Source organism: Diprion similis, chromosome 10, assembly GCF_021155765.1.
Source record: "Diprion similis isolate iyDipSimi1 chromosome 10, iyDipSimi1.1, whole genome shotgun sequence".
NCBI classification, from domain to species: domain Eukaryota; kingdom Metazoa; phylum Arthropoda; class Insecta; order Hymenoptera; family Diprionidae; genus Diprion; species Diprion similis.
Window position 1 is genome coordinate 13,629,803 of NC_060114.1, and position 15,599 is coordinate 13,645,401.

At 44.7% G+C, this 15,599-nt stretch overlaps 2 protein-coding genes across 3 annotated transcripts; both read left to right on the forward strand.

The window, feature by feature from the left end:
• The first annotated feature begins 475 nt into the window (after nucleotides 1-475).
• On the forward strand, nucleotides 476-3,712 carry LOC124410939. Its single transcript, XM_046889686.1, has 4 exons — nucleotides 476-644; nucleotides 887-1,096; nucleotides 1,190-1,391; nucleotides 3,333-3,712. Exons 2-4 carry the CDS (start codon nucleotides 910-912, stop codon nucleotides 3,475-3,477), a joined length of 534 nt encoding a protein of 177 aa, XP_046745642.1. The 5' UTR covers nucleotides 476-644; nucleotides 887-909; the 3' UTR covers nucleotides 3,478-3,712.
• A 568-nt stretch (nucleotides 3,713-4,280) lies between these two features.
• LOC124410904 lies at nucleotides 4,281-6,672 on the forward strand. Of its 2 annotated transcripts, none has more exons than XM_046889624.1 (6): nucleotides 4,281-4,803; nucleotides 4,910-5,054; nucleotides 5,136-5,359; nucleotides 5,614-5,822; nucleotides 5,892-6,190; nucleotides 6,275-6,672. In XM_046889624.1, exons 1-6 carry the CDS (start codon nucleotides 4,607-4,609, stop codon nucleotides 6,638-6,640), a joined length of 1,440 nt encoding a protein of 479 aa, XP_046745580.1. In that variant the 5' UTR covers nucleotides 4,281-4,606; the 3' UTR covers nucleotides 6,641-6,672. The 2 variants fall into 2 exon arrangements, with proteins under 2 accessions (XP_046745580.1, XP_046745582.1); XM_046889626.1 differs by having other exon boundaries at nucleotides 5,895-6,190.
• Nucleotides 6,673-15,599: the final 8,927 nt, after the last annotated feature.

Here is a 15,599-nt window from a genome sequence, read left to right on the forward strand (position 1 = left end):
TTTCCGTCGATGGCACTGCGGAAATTGTCAATATCTTGTTACAAAACTGCCTGAATGAAAGATTCTAAGAATAGACTGGAAAAATGAATGAAACAGTGTAACGAAATACTTAAAGTTCGAAAGTTAGCTGCGACAAGTGTTGGGATAAAAAAAAAAAAAAAAATAAATAAACAAGTAAACCTAAAAAATGGTTTGTAACTAGTATTTTCCGAGCGGATTTTTCCAAGGTGAAAAAATGGTGTGCCTTGTGACACGTACGCGCGAAAGTTGAGGATGAGCGCGACGCGACGTGACGACACGACGTAGTCCGATGGTGCTAACGGTCGAAACATGCTGAGTCTGAACGCTGATGGCAAGTGTTCTCTACGGTGGTTTTCGTCTACGTCATACGTTACACAGACTCGATTTCAACCCGGTGTGTTGCAACGCGTTGCCAGACTACCTGACCAAGGTTTGCGCGGGGGGATTCGACTTCACTTTCTCTCAGCTTATGAACGGCACCGAGTCGAAACCCCGCCACTTGAACAGCCCGACCATAGGCATCGGGGGACATTCAACGGCTAGTTTTTAACACAGGAAGACACAAGGGACCCGCGCTCCGCGGACGGGAAACAGTTATTTCGCCAAGAACTGAACCTCGTCACGTGAGTACAAATAAAACCCGTCGTCGTATCGGTAGAATCTAATCAAGAACATCATTGCGATGTGTGGTATATTACATGTGTAGCAAAAACCATGTTCGTGGAATACAAAGCATAATAGTGTAGGGCATTCGCATTGGAGATGGGTGCAAGGTCATCCTGAACGCACTCCTTCAGGAGCGATAACTGCCGATAATTGTGAAAATATTAAGCTGGCTTAACAACTCAGCTCTGATTTCCATCAGCAATCGTTCTGCACCCTTGAGCTATGGAACTCCGGAGGACAGTCGTAATTCTAGGACTCTGCTTCCTGGCCATGCAGTCTACAACGGCAGCGCCGAGCCCTCAGGAACCAGCGTTTGAAATTCCGGTTCAGCTGGTCGGGTTCCCGGTCATCATAGCCGCGGTCAGACTGACAAACTTCGTAAAGAAGCTCGCCTACTCTCTGAATCCAGGTGAGACTTGGTCGTGATAACTCTTTTACCCCTTTTTTAACCCTTCTTTCTCATCACACGCTCATCATTTCTAACTCAATTCAATTGCATCAGAGACCTACGTTAGTCGCGCGAGACGATCCGCCATTCGGGCTGTTGACGAGGAGCTCCTGGACGTCGGTGAGGTCGAGAAACGACTGGTCGAGGAGCTGGGAAGTGGCGTTTGCGTTTACGAAAGGGTCTGCTCAAGGTACGCGACCAAAACTCTCCAGCGGCGTGGCAGAGAGCGAGCATTGGACTGGGACCACGTCTTCAGGTGATTATCAATCCATTTACGATTAATTTTCACTTAGTAGAAGGGATAATGAAGAGCCTCTCTCTCTCGCTCTTCCCCTCTATATTTCGCAACCAAATTTCTACAATGCACATATTCTGAGAGTTAACGACGATCATCAACAAGTGAAACTGCGTCACTTTCGAAGTTCCCGTCCGTTGCGTTCGATCATCAACAGGTCGCGTTGAGTGGACTCGGTAAACCCGTTTGACATTCCGTCAACGTTTTGCGTCAACAATCAGTGTGTGTAGCGCGAAGAGTACAAGCGCCAGTCGTTTCTTTGTCGTATCTCGAGCCAGTGCGGGAATAAATTATCTACAGACCGCAAAGTCCTTGTCCAGTTATTGAAACGCCCAAGAGTGCTGCGCAATTGCTTCGTCCTTATAACCGACACTCTTTAATACCTTGAACCGATAGACTCTCGTCACTTTCTTCACGCCCATTAGACTCGTGTTTATTTCCACATTATCGTGGCTTAGTAGGTATTACACATAATCGTATGGTACTCTAGAGACGCAAAGCTGTTATGGTCTACAAGTGCATGATGGACTGTCAAAGGCGGGTTTGGACGGTAATGTGTGGTCCTTGTGGTCACTGAGGGCCGAGAATTAGTCGAAGTTTAATGGACTCAGCCACCGTTCAAGTGTCTTGTCTCGCTGGCAAACGGCTCTGCTTTGGAAGCCTAGAATTCAATCCTGGTCTTCACGAGTGCATTTCCCCAAACCAACATCGTTTAATCTGAAATCCGGCGTCAGAATGCTCGGTCTGGACGATGGGCTGATTGGAAGGACCCGAACCACTAGATCGACCATCGAGTGGCCAAAGTATCTTACCGCAATTACTTAGAAGTAATAACCGAGAGTTTTAGTGGCCTGAGTCTGGACAGCCTTTAGAGTAGCGTTCATTTTCCCGGTGAATAGTCGATTACAAAGTGTAACAGGTGAGCGCGTGGATCCCGTCAGGAGTCGTAACGGGGAACAGACGGACGATGGAGCGTTAAAAGCTGGTGCCATCAATGGGCGGGTCTTCGGACGACTAAAAGCTGAGAGTTAGTTGGATTTTAATAGTTTCGGCTACTGTCCGAGTACCCTTTCTTTTAGTCCCTTATCTGCCCAGCGCGTGCATGGCACCAAGTTTCAGCCTGAGTGTCTCGCCGCGGAGATAAGACCCTGGAGTCTTAATAGCCGCGGCTCGTGCGCACTAATGCACCGGCTGGTATTCCGCGTTCGCGTCTCTTCTTCGTGGCTGACCTCTCGCTCTGCGCTGTCCTTTCTTTGAACACAAGTATTCGAATCCGTGACTCTATCTCGCGCCGAGAAACCCCCTCCAGGAGATATCGAGCGCGTGCCACCGCGGTCCTAACCTCAAACTGCGTTCCAAATGTCCTTCGGTCATACTGACAGCTAAAGTGATCCATCTGCGCACACAGCCGTGAGCTTGACCCTTCGTTTCTTTCTGTTCCTCGCTACTCGACTGTCTTGACGAAAAATTCTTTTGGCGCCAAATAAGACCGGTCAGATAAATATTGGTCTAGACGGATTTAAAGGCCGGGGCGACGCAGATGTAATCTTTGGAACGTGACGTCCTCATGCCTGACTCTCTAATCGCTCGTCTGCGCTCTTTTTCTATTTCCCTTTCTACGCCTGCCTATAACAAAGTGTTAATGTCTGATAAGACGTCCGCTGGTATTCTTTCACACTCCAACATCTTTCTGCGGGATATCCGTATTATACGAGTCACAAGATATTATCTAAAGTCCATATTGTTCGTCGGAGAATGTCGACTTTTGAAGGTCTCGTCAACCAAACTACGCCAGTTGGAATGCGATAAAAAAAATTACACGACAAGTCTTATTTTTGTGGTTGGGTAAATCGTTTCATCTATTCGTGGTTAAAAAAAAGCGTTTTCTTTTCATTTTTTCAGTCAGTACAAAGTCTCACCGGATCCTATGAAGGAAAATTACCTCCTAAGTGTGTTTTTGGGCAACATAGTTGGTAGCCCGCGACTCTGTCATCAGTTGGCGAAACGAGGACGAGCCTGCGACGAGAGCACCCTGCAGTCAGAATAAACGGACGAAGAATGAAGATGTCCATTGAAAAGTTTCAATTGTACATATTCATATGATATTCATTCATCACTTTTTCTGTATTACATATCATTATTGTTATAGCAATGAAGCTGTGAATAGAGCGTTACGCGGTTTTGTATAGAATATATTTTTCTACTGTCATGTATTATTATCGAGCCGATGAAGCTTTCGTCGTCGCTTTCGAATGGTTGTGTAATAAAATATGTTTGAATTATCGAATGTTTTCCCTCTTCGCTCCAAACTCTTCGGTCATTTCAAATGATTCTCCTGACTGACTTTCTCTAATTATATTTTCTCAACTCGTTCAGCATTTTGTTTCTCGTTATAATTTAATCGTAACACTCTATCCTCAACTTTCTCTCACCTCCGTCGTGGTATACGCCTATTTACAAAAAAAGCAGAATGCAATCTCGAGTCCCTTGACCCTGTGCAGCGGCGTGATTGATATGAAATTTTCATACGTTCTTACGGGTTTTATATTCGCGGAGTGAAATTAGCATTCGACAATACTTCATGAGTGGGCATCCACGCAGTGTTAGCGGAGAGTCGATGAGAGAATCGATTTCGCAACATACGTAAGCGGTTAATAAGCACACATCTTCTAGCGTGAATACCATTGATTTTGCATGCGTATATTTGTTACTTAGCTACGGCCGTAGGCTGCCTCTGACGACGTCTGACCAAATCTGGGTCCGCTGGAGAGAGTTGAGTGAAGCAGCCGCACACCAGCAATGCATATACGTGCATGTGTCAACCCACGCAAATCTGCGAAAAGTCTTACAGACAGCTCGTTGTCCGGCAGGTACAGTTTCGCAGAACTCTTCGTGCCGATTGCTTCGCTAACACGTTCGATACGAGCCGTAATAAATTGTGGACTCTTAATTACGGTGATGCCAATTTTGTTTTGAATATATCTTGACTGAAAAAGTGGGATAAGGGTATAGTTGAACAAGACAGTGCAGCACATGGTCAAGATCAAGATTATCAATACTCATAGCGTGACGATTAACGGTGATAGTGTAAAGTGCTTGAAAACACAAAGAAAGAGTCAATGAAATATTGACTCTAGGATATTGATCAATCACGGAAAGACTGTACCTACTGAAAAATGTACTCGTGGTCAAGAATGACGTCGACTCTTTTTTGGATTGGGATTATATCCCTGGTCGTACTTTGCGGTGAGCGAACCACTTCAGCAGTGTCAGTAAAGAAGGAGCGCGAATCATCCCGACAAGAACCGTCGGGGTTGAACCCCTGCAATTTTAACTGGGAGGTAGAGACCAACAGTGTTTCAGATCTGCTGAAGTAAGTATTTGGAAAAGTAATTTTGACAGATCTAGGCCGGTCTTTTAAATGGATTGCCTTGACATACGGAGCGAAATATTGATGACGATTATCTTCTGATCCCAAGATGCATAGAGAACCTCGCCGAGGATTCGAAGTCGACGTCATTAGCATTCCCCAAGGATCAGGAAACCCAGGCTCGTCAACGTCCTGGTTCCTATGAATTCAGCAACGGAGGACTTGGCAATGCTCCTTACCGACCCAGCAGACCGGTAAGCAGCTGGTTAACCACTCTTTTCGACTTATCACGCTTGTTTCAATGCCCAAAAATTAAACACCCACGATTCCCGTAGAAAGATCCTCCGCAATATCCGTTCGGATCTGGGCCTTACGGTTCTGAGGGATTTCCGGAGTCCTCTGATCTGGGCCTAGCCGATGCCCTGACGTCTATAAGCCAGTACGACGACCTGAAGTGCGTGCCGCGTCTTTTGTGCGAAATCGCCGGAGGCTCAAAGCCGGGAGGCGGCGACTACAAGGCGTCAAGTCCTGGCAGTTTTGGCATGAACACAGTACTCGGGTGGGTAGAGAGCGCAGTGCCTTAGGCTAATTGCAATTAACATAAGGTGGGCCGAGCTCGAGAGTCTATGAGTGAAAGTAAATTCGCGGATCTTCAGCGATTTTTCCCCCACTTGAACCATATCGATTGGGATTTTTCTCTATATCAATTCTGGTCAATCTCGCTGGGGTATTTCTGCGCACAATGAGTTGGCACACAGGTGACTCACTGCGAAGGATAATGAAAACTCATTTACTTTATCACCTGCCACACAGACTCCTGACAGGCTATAATTTCGAGGAGGCATCACCGCTCCTGGGCTTCGCAAAGGCGGCGCTTCTCGGTTACTCGAACAAGGGCGACCCCTCCGTCTGCTACGAGGAGTACGTCAGGTGCCCGAAAAACCCTCGAGCTCTTGTCCACTACCTGAACAACCACAACGGGGGGTTTTTCAGGTTCTTCCAAAACACTCGGAACTCAAATGGTGCGTATTTGCGACTGGAAAAATGTTGTCCATTTCGATCTGGGACTAATGTCAGCGTCTCTGTTTTAGTAGCTGAGAGTTCAAACGGGATTGGGTACGCCAGGAAGCGGCCAGCTCTTCCCCCAGGACTCTCTGGACCAGAATCCGACCGCACTGGAACTGGCGAGCTCAAGTTCGACAACCTGGAATCGTTGCTGCGACAGGACGAGATGGAACGCATCCTGCATCCTTTCAACGAACATTCCAAGGTTGTTTTTCCAGAGGATGAAAAGCCCGGCACCAGGGTGTCGAAGTCGTTGCAGTCGAACCCGTCGTCGGCATTCTTTCCGTCCACTTCGAAGGACCAATCACTCTTCTTTCCACTCCAAGTGCGTTGCGTAACTTCTCGTTGATGAGGAAGGGAGTAAAGACAGGAATTCAACGACTAACTTCTCGTTATTTTCCTCCAACAGAACGACGATGAGAGCTTAGAGGAGAACAATATCGTGGCGTTCGAGAGTGCCGAGGACTCCCAGGGTCTGCGGAATTACAATTCGTATTCGAAGTACGGAAAACGATTACGCCTGCTAGTTCCTGATCAAGTAAAAGACCCCCAATCCATCGTCGTCTTCCCTGACGATCGCGATGAGCGCAGGGTGAGGTTCGTTAGTCCCGAATTTTCAAACAACCCATCGTCGTATGACAGACGCGCCAAAATATCCGAGAGGAGTTATTCCAGTGATGAACGGATCTCGACTTCAGAGAGTCAAGCACCAGTAGAAGAAGCAAAGAAAAACCAAGAACTTTCCTCGGACAATCATCAATCCCATTCGATTTGACGGAAAGACTATTTTTCTTTGCGCATCGACTTAAATTCAACAGCATATCGTCGGCTGAAAAGCAGTGTTAAACACTTTATTTGGTCTACTAATGTTCACTTATTGTCAGCATCGGTGAAATTATTTCGAAAAAATGGACTGATAAAGTTCAAGAAAAATGAATAATAAAAATTTGGTATACCAATTCCAGAGAGTAAAATTATTTGAAAAAAATCTAACCGAGTGAAATACCAAATCAAGTCGTTTCCCAAAGGCCTGACACGTGCAAGTTCACAGGTTATTCATACTGCCGTCAAATTGTCCGTAGGTCAGTAAAGTTCGGCGTCTGGAGGACAGCGTTCAAACAAGTTGCAGGGCGCTGCAGGCCACGATGATTAGATACCTATCACCGTGAGGTGAAAGGCTACCATGTAATTATTTCATCCGTTGTGGCGTGTAATTCTCTCTTCTAGTATCACCGGGACGGCCAGGGGTTGGGGTGGAAATTTTCGACGGGGTGAACCGTGAGCCGTTTGCCGAAGGGCGTGTGGCCTGGACAGCGCCAAGGGGTGTGCTGCTGACAGGAGGAGACAATTGGCCTTCCAATACACGCCGCCATCCTCCTCGACCGCGAGTCACTTTGTACCAATAATTCTCAAGGCCCTTCTCCTTCACAGTCCGTGTCTCGGTCATGCGGAAGAAGCGAGTTCGTCTTTCCGATTTCCTATTACCGCTTCTCCTGTTTCCAGGATGAATTCGGCTGAGACGCGGAAACTGCACGACGCTGCGCTTCTTCTTTTTTTTCTTTTTCTTCGTCTTTCGCGCAGTGGATGTATGAACATAATCTTATTCCATTAGGGTGGTTTTGTCGGCATTATTTTCCCCAAGCGGTGAACCGCCGTCAAAAGAGGATCCTGCATATCGTATTACCGTCATAATTCCCTGTTATTAGGATCCGCTGCCGGTTTCATGTCGGCTTACCACACCCCAAGTGAACCGCCAAATCCCTTTGAATTGAAACGGGTGCGAGAAGAAGCAGCCGAGCTCAGTGCTCCGCGACAAAGCAGCTCTAAGGCAAAACTAAAAAACTCATTACGCAAAATCGGGGCGAATATACCACAGCTGAAAAGGGCCATTTAACATTCACTCGCTACACCCGAAGGTGTGCACCTGAAATTACGGACTAAAGATGTCCGTCGCTGACTTTCGGCTAACCAGTCGACGTCTCTTCACGGTGTCTTTTTCTTCCTGTTCTCGGTTTTTGACGGATCTCGATCCAGGCTCAGCAGCCTGACGATGAAATAACGGGCTTAGCGAGCGTCAGTTGTCGCCGGGTGGAAACTAATCTACTAGCCATTTCAAATCGCCTATAAATATCGCGTTTGGTATCGCCCAATGCCCGATGGGACGTCAGTCATCCGCGTTGATTGCAGCATTGAAGTCACGTGCCGCGGATCAGCTAGGAAGCGGGCGTCCTGGTCGCGTGTCCATATTTTTGTACCGTTGCCGGCGGGGATTTTTTTCTTTCTTCTTCTTCTTTCCTTTTTCATTCTCATTATTGTTATTATTATTGTATACTCGACGGCGTGTCACGCCGCCCGTCTCTGCGACCCCATGATGCGAAATGAATTTAGAGGCAGATCAAACATGCGCGTATAATGCGGGATGTTGGTTATTAAAATGCAAAGATCTCCGGCGCATTGAATGGGCCAGATAAGCGATATCTCGGGCTAAAACTTGAGACTAGCCAGTGGTGAAAGGGCAAATATTTGCTCACGGTTAAGTGCGGAAAGGGAGCTTTGGATACCTGCGGCATAAATACGATTCCTTGCTCGTCAACGACGATTCCCTTGTCTTCCGTGTCCATTTTCCAATCCCGCAGATCGTCACGGGAGAGAAGACAGCGCGGATTATGTCCACGGACTCCGGATCTATGTCCTCGGATTTTCTGATAAAAATCTGTCTTCCGTCAAGCCTGGCCCTTCGGGGTCTTCCAAGAGGTTGCCAATTTATATGTTGATTCACCAGTGTCCGCGGTCACTATAACCGAGGGGACAGATCACGATATCTTCCCGCAGCTTTGTAGCCCCTCGAAAATGTTCGCCGGTAAATATTGAATACTAGCCCGCATCGGCAAAGAGGAGGAGGAGGAGGAGGAGGAGGAGGAGAATTTTTCCTCGGTACTTAGATTTTCCTACTCCTCTTCCTGTAAGCCGCTCTTCACTCGATAAGCATCCGCATTTCCCTACGTTTTGTTACTCGTTTTTTCATCCATGGGCGTGAATCATTTCCAGACATTGACCGAGATGTGATTATATGGTGTCAGTGGCGCAGCTATGGTGCAGCCACTGCCTACCTCTTCCGCGTTCCTCCCCTCGGCACTTTCGGCTACCGTGGGGTATTATTAAGCCGACAATACGTGGGGTTACACTGCGGCTAGCCTAGCCATGCAAGGGTTGAAATTCGACTCCCATGAGCCACGGGCGTCACAAATGCATTACGGCGTCAACGGGTCTGACATCCAAATACCTGACAATTACAGCGAGCGTGCTCACTGCGGATTTGTACAACTGGTTTTATTCTACCCATGAAAAATTCAGAAGATACGAATTGATCGAGAGGAAGCACAGCTTGATTGGGGAGTGAACGTGATCCGCAACTCAATCACTGTGGTGGATAACTTACCTTCGATATGGTGGTCTAATGAATATCCGCGTAGCCTTTTGTGAATGTAACTGACAACGAGGCATTTCGAAGTAGTGAACCATTGGTAAAATGGTTTTATTTCTACGTATCTGACGTGATGAGTATGGTGAGAGATGAAACAGATCAGAACAGTTAGTATAAGAACCCGGTTTTTTTGTACGATGAACCTACAACCGTGAGTTTGCGATTTTGAGGGGTGTTTTCTTTGCCTCTGCAGTGGGGTAATTAATATCACTTGAACCAGAACAGTGTTTGACACCGCATTAATTCACCGGTTGAATAATTTCACCCATAATTCAACCCTTCCGCTCGTAACTCATTTCACCGAGGCAAGTAGTCGTTGCTCCATGCCAAGTGACTTGCGGTATGCTAATAGGTCACCGATGCAAATTCAGGGCGTGAACCACGGCGAAAATAAACTATGTGTACTCACCGAGCGCTTCTCTAATCGGAAGAAACGAGCTGATGAGATGGAGATCTTCCGCATACTAAACCATTGAAAGGTTGCGGTGTTTTATGTATAGACAGGAAAATAGATCATAGGCATCAAGAACAGCTGAAAGATAAAAGTTGAAATATATGTTTGATATGAATTTGTGAGGAATAAAATGCGAAGGAATCACGTTCGATTTTGTTGTATTTGAGACCGAACAAACTTGAAAAATACGAATTCATATCTTATTACCCCTTCAGTTTCTCACTGAATACTGCGGTACCTAGGATATATCCCTAATGAGATACGATGTTTTAGATATCCTTTGTGGCTTTTTCAATAAGATAATTCAACGAGGGGCCTGATTATCGATTGTGGAACACGAAGTTTTTTAAACGGTAATCACAGAAAGGTAGGCATATTCCAAAGATAGGCAGCCCAAAGATGTATGATATTCTCCGTATTTCAGGAGTTGTTCCAACGATGCCTGAAATGCCTTTCTTGAAATTTTTGGGATCCAGTTAGTCTAGAAATAGTCGTCTGAATCGATTCTCAGACGAAAAGGCTTTCAGCCAAAAAAAAGAGAGGTTAACCTCTACAGATTTCATCGGACCATTTTAGGCGAATTTGGAAATTGTTAGGATCAATTAATCATCCCTGTATCTATAGCGCACAGGCTTGACACGCTGCGGGAAACAAATCAAAACTCACTGCCGAGAAATATCAAACTTGTACCGGGTTTTCAACGCATAACTACAGAGTTTCAGTTCCACTTTATTTAATATGCCTTAGTTCTACTACATGTGTTCAGGTTTTTGTGTACGTTACTTTACCAAGTTTGAGAAGAGTGAAATTGAAATATGTTGTACTAATACTTTAAACGAATGATGCTCTGTCATACCATTGGTCATTATAATATTATATCAATAATTACGACAGTATACTAATTAATATGATGGATACGATATTTTGAATAGAGTAGAAATTAGAAACGTAAGGATATTTAATGCATTCAACGATTATTACATGGAAAGTCTGACTACCATTAGTGAGTAAGAAACTGCGATATACATTGTATTCTGCAGAATGAGAACAATATTATATGAAATAGTTATTATTGTAGTTTGTAGGTGCACATTGCAAGTGCGATAACTTTGAAAGATACCAGAAGTGTGATATTGGATTGTTCGCATTTGACGTGAAACAGGGAACAATAAATAATACCTGAATGAATTGATCCGCAGTTGTTTTGTATCTTTTCACGTGCTAGTCTCGCTATGCTCCGGATACCTCTTCTCCAATCCTTAGGATCCTGAGAGTCCGGAAAGTGTTGGGTGAAACAATTGTGGAGAGTTTTGGTTCGCAAGAAACTGAAAAAATAACCACTAAGACAAAATTGATAGATAGCGCACAGTCCGAATACAATGCAAGGAACGTATCAAGAGTGACGGCCAAAAAATGAAAAATTTTCGTTGAAATTTCGCTGCTGTTGATCCTACGATATTTTTTGTGTCTTTTTCGGAAGCCCGAAGGTTCAATAAGTCGTAAAAGAGTCCTGCAAAACGATGACCAGACGGTAGGTTTTCGAGCTCTAAGAATCGCAAAAAAGCAAGGCTAACCCCTTTGAATTTTTAACGAAAGATTCGACGGTTTTGGAAAGTGCTGCAATTAATTTTGCGAGGCACTATTCCGACGTAATTTTGCGAGAGAAATCGATTGAGCGCAGTCCCAATAGGCTGCGAGCAACGGCTGAAAAGTTACAGCCAAAAAACTGCAGATTTTTATCGTCATTTCTCTGCTGTTGGTCCTACGCTCTTTTTTGTGTGTTTTTTGAGTTCCTGGTGGTCCAATTACTCGGGAAAGGGTCATACTAATCGATTCAGGGACGAAAAATTTCCGGCTCCGAAAATCACGAAAAAACTAAGGCTAACCCCTTTGGATTTTTGGCGAGAATTTCGACGGTTTTGAAAAGTGCTGCAATTAATTTTGCGAGGCACTATTCCGACGTGATTTTGCAAGAGGAATCGATTAAGCGCAGTCCCAATAGGCTGCGAGCAACGGCTGAAAAGTTACAGCCGAAAAACTGCAGATTTTTATCGTCATTTCTCTGCTGTTGGTCCTACGCTCTTTTTTGTGTGTTTTTTGAGTTCCTGGTGGTCCAATTACTCGGGAAAGGGTCATACTAATCGATTCGGAAACGGAAAATTTCCGGCTCCGAAAATCACGAAAAAACTAAGGCTAATCCCTTTGGATTTTTGGCGAAAATTTCGACGGTTTTGGAAAGTGCTGCAATTAATTTTGCGAGGCACTATTCCGACGTGATTTTGCGAGAGAAATCGATTAACCGCAGTCCCAATAGGCTGCGAGCAACGGCTGAAAAGTTACAGCCGAAAAACTGCAGATTTTTATCGTCATTTCTCTGCTGTTGGTCGTACGCTCTATTTTATGTGTTTTTTGAGTTCCTGGTGGTCCAGATACTCCAGAAAGGGTCATACTAATCGATTCGGAGACAAAAAATTTCCGGCTCCGAAAATCACGAAAAAACTAAGGCTAACCCCTTTGGATTTTTGGCGAAAATTTCGACAGTTTTGGAAAGTGCTGCAATTAATTTTGCGAGGCACTATTCCGACGTGATTTTGCGAGAGGAATCGATTAAGCGCAGTCCCAATAGGCTGCGAGCAACGGCTGAAAAGTTACAGTCAAAAAACTGCAGATTTTTATCGTCATTTCTCTGCTGTTGGTCCTACGCTCTTTTTTGTGTGTTTTTTGAGTTCCTGGTGGTCCAATTACTCGGGAGAGGGTCATACTAATCGATTCGGAGACGAAAAATTTCCGGCTCCGAAAATCACGAAAAAACTAAGGCTAACCCCTTTGGATTTTTAGCGAAAATTTCGACGGTTTTGGAAAGTGCTGCAATTAATTTTGCGAGGCACTATTCCGACGTGATTTTGCAAGAGGAATCGATTAAGCGCAGTCCCAATAGGCTGCGAGCAACGGCTGAAAAGTTACAGCCGAAAAACTGGAGATTTTTATCGTCATTTCTCTGCTGTTGGTCCTACGCTCTTTTTTATGAGTTTTTTGAGTTCCTGGTGGTCCAATTACTCCGGAAAGGGTCATACTAATCGATTCAGAGACGAAAAATTTCCGGCTCCGAAAATCACGAAAAAACTAAGGCTAACCCCTTTGGATTTTTGGCAAAAATTTCGACGGTTTTGGAAAGTGCTGCAATTAATTTTGCAGGGCACTATTCCGACGTAATTTTGCGAGAGAAATCGATTGAGCGCAGTCCCAATAGGCTGCGAGCAACGGCTGAAAAGTTACAGCCGAAAAACTGCAGATTTTTATCGTCATTTCTCTGCTGTTGGTCCTACGCTCTTTTTTATGTGTTTTTTGAGTTCCTGGTGGTCCAATTACTCCGGAAAGGGTCATACTAATCGATTCAGAGACGAAAAATTTCCGGCTCCGAAAATCACGAAAAAACTAAGGCTAACCCCTTTGGATTTTTGGCGAAAATTTCGACGGTTTTGGAAAGTGCTGCAATTAATTTTGCAGGGCACTATTCCGACGTAATTTTGCGAGAGAAATCGATTGAGCGCAGTCCCAATAGGCTGCGAGCAACGGCTGAAAAGTTACAGCCGAAAAACTGGAGATTTTTATCGTCATTTCTCTGCTGTTGGTCCTACGCTCTTTTTTATGAGTTTTTTGAGTTCCTGGTGGTCCAATTACTCCGGAAAGGGTCATACTAATCGATTCAGAGACGAAAAATTTCCGGCTCCGAAAATCACGAAAAAACTAAGGCTAACCCCTTTGGATTTTTGGCAAAAATTTCGACGGTTTTGGAAAGTGCTGCAATTAATTTTGCAGGGCACTATTCCGACGTAATTTTGCGAGAGAAATCGATTGAGCGCAGTCCCAATAGGCTGCGAGCAACGGCTGAAAAGTTACAGCCAAAAAACTGCAGATTTTTATCGTCATTTCTCTGCTGTTGGTCGTACGCTCTTTTTTGTGTGTTTTTTGAGTTCCTGGTGGTCCAATTACTCGGGAGAGGGTCATACTAATCGATTCGGAGACGAAAAATTTCCGGCTGCGAAAATCACGAAAAAACTAAGGCTAACCCCTTTGGATTTTTGGCGAAAATTTCGACGGTTTTGGAAAGTGCTGCAATTAATTTTGCGAGGCACTATTCCGACGTGATTTTGCAAAAGGAATCGATTAAGCGCAGTCCCAATAGGCTGCGAGCAACGGCTGAAAAGTTACAGCCGAAAAACTGCAGATTTTTATCGTCATTTCTCTGCTGTTGGTCCTACGCTCTTTTTTATGTGTTTTTTGAGTTCCTGGTGGTCCAATTACTCCGGAAAGGGTCATACTAATCGATTCAGAGACGAAAAATTTCCGGCTCCGAAAATCACGAAAAAACTAAGGCTAACCCCTTTGGATTTTTGGCGAAAATTTCGACGGTTTTGGAAAGTGCTGCAATTAATTTTGCAGGGCACTATTCCGACGTAATTTTGCGAGAGAAATCGATTGAGCGCAGTCCCAATAGGCTGCGAGCAACGGCTGAAAAGTTACAGCCGAAAAACTGCAGATTTTTATCGTCATTTCTCTGCTGTTGGTCCTACGCTCTTTTTTATGTGTTTTTTGAGTTCCTGGTGGTCCAATTACTCCGGAAAGGGTCATACTAATCGATTCAGAGACGAAAAATTTCCGGCTCCGAAAATCACGAAAAAACTAAGGCTAACCCCTTTGGATTTTTGGCGAAAATTTCGACGGTTTTGAAAAGTGCTGCAATTAATTTTGCGAGGCACTATTCCGACGTGATTTCGCAAGAGGAATCGATTAAGCGCAGTCCCAATAGGCTGCGAGCAACGGCTGAAAAGTTACAGCCGAAAAACTGCAGATTTTTATCGTCATTTCTCTGCTGTTGGTCCTACGCTCTTTTTTGTGTGTTTTTTGAGTTCCTGGTGGTCCAATTACTCGGGAAAGGGTCATACTAATCGATTCGGAAACGAAAAATTTCCGGCTCCGAAAATCACGAAAAAACTAAGGCTAATCCCTTTGGATTTTTGGCGAAAATTTCGACGGTTTTGGAAAGTGCTGCAATTAATTTTGCGAGGCACTATTCCGACGTGATTTTGCGAGAGAAATCGATTAACCGCAGTCCCAATAGGCTGCGAGCAACGGCTGAAAAGTTACAGCCGAAAAACTGCAGATGTTTATCGTCATTTCTCTGCTGTTGGTCGTACGCTCTATTTTATGTGTTTTTTGAGTTCCTGGTGGTCCAATTACTCCAGAAAGGGTCATACTAATCGATTCGGAGACAAAAAATTTCCGGCTCCGAAAATCACGAAAAAACTAAGGCTAACCCCTTTGGATTTTTGGCGAAAATTTCGACAGTTTTGGAAAGTGCTGCAATTAATTTTGCGAGGCACTATTCCGACGTGATTTTGCGAGAGGAATCGATTAAGCGCAGTCCCAATAGGCTGCGAGCAACGGCTGAAAAGTTACAGTCAAAAAACTGCAGATTTTTATCGTCATTTCTCTGCTGTTGGTCCTACGCTCTTTTTTGTGTGTTTTTTGAGTTCCTGGTGGTCCAATTACTCGGGAGAGGGTCATACTAATCGATTCGGAGACGAAAAATTTCCGGCTCCGAAAATCACGAAAAAACTAAGGCTAACCCCTTTGGATTTTTAGCGAAAATTTCGACGGTTTTGGAAAGTGCTGCAATTAATTTTGCGAGGCACTATTCCGACGTGATTTTGCAATAGAAATCGATTAAGCGCAGTCCCAATAGGCTGCGAGCAACGGCTGAAAAGTTACAGCCGAAAAACTGGAGATTTTTAT

What these genes read in the sequence shown, in the direction of transcription:
- LOC124410939 (XM_046889686.1), top strand. Translation starts at nt 910, where the DNA reads ATGGAACTCCGGAGGACAGTCGTAATTCTAGGACTCTGCTTCCTGGCC. An exon ending in CGCCTACTCTCTGAATCCAG is followed by an intron (nt 1,097 to 1,189) that starts GTGAGACTTGGT and finishes CAATTGCATCAG; the next exon opens with AGACCTACGTTAGTCGCGCG. An exon ending in GACTGGGACCACGTCTTCAG is followed by an intron (nt 1,392 to 3,332) that starts GTGATTATCAAT and finishes TCATTTTTTCAG; the next exon opens with TCAGTACAAAGTCTCACCGG.
- LOC124410904 (XM_046889624.1), top strand. Translation starts at nt 4,607, where the DNA reads ATGTACTCGTGGTCAAGAATGACGTCGACTCTTTTTTGGATTGGGATT. An exon ending in AGTGTTTCAGATCTGCTGAA is followed by an intron (nt 4,804 to 4,909) that starts GTAAGTATTTGG and finishes TCTGATCCCAAG; the next exon opens with ATGCATAGAGAACCTCGCCG. An exon ending in AAACACTCGGAACTCAAATG is followed by an intron (nt 5,823 to 5,891) that starts GTGCGTATTTGC and finishes TCTCTGTTTTAG; the next exon opens with TAGCTGAGAGTTCAAACGGG.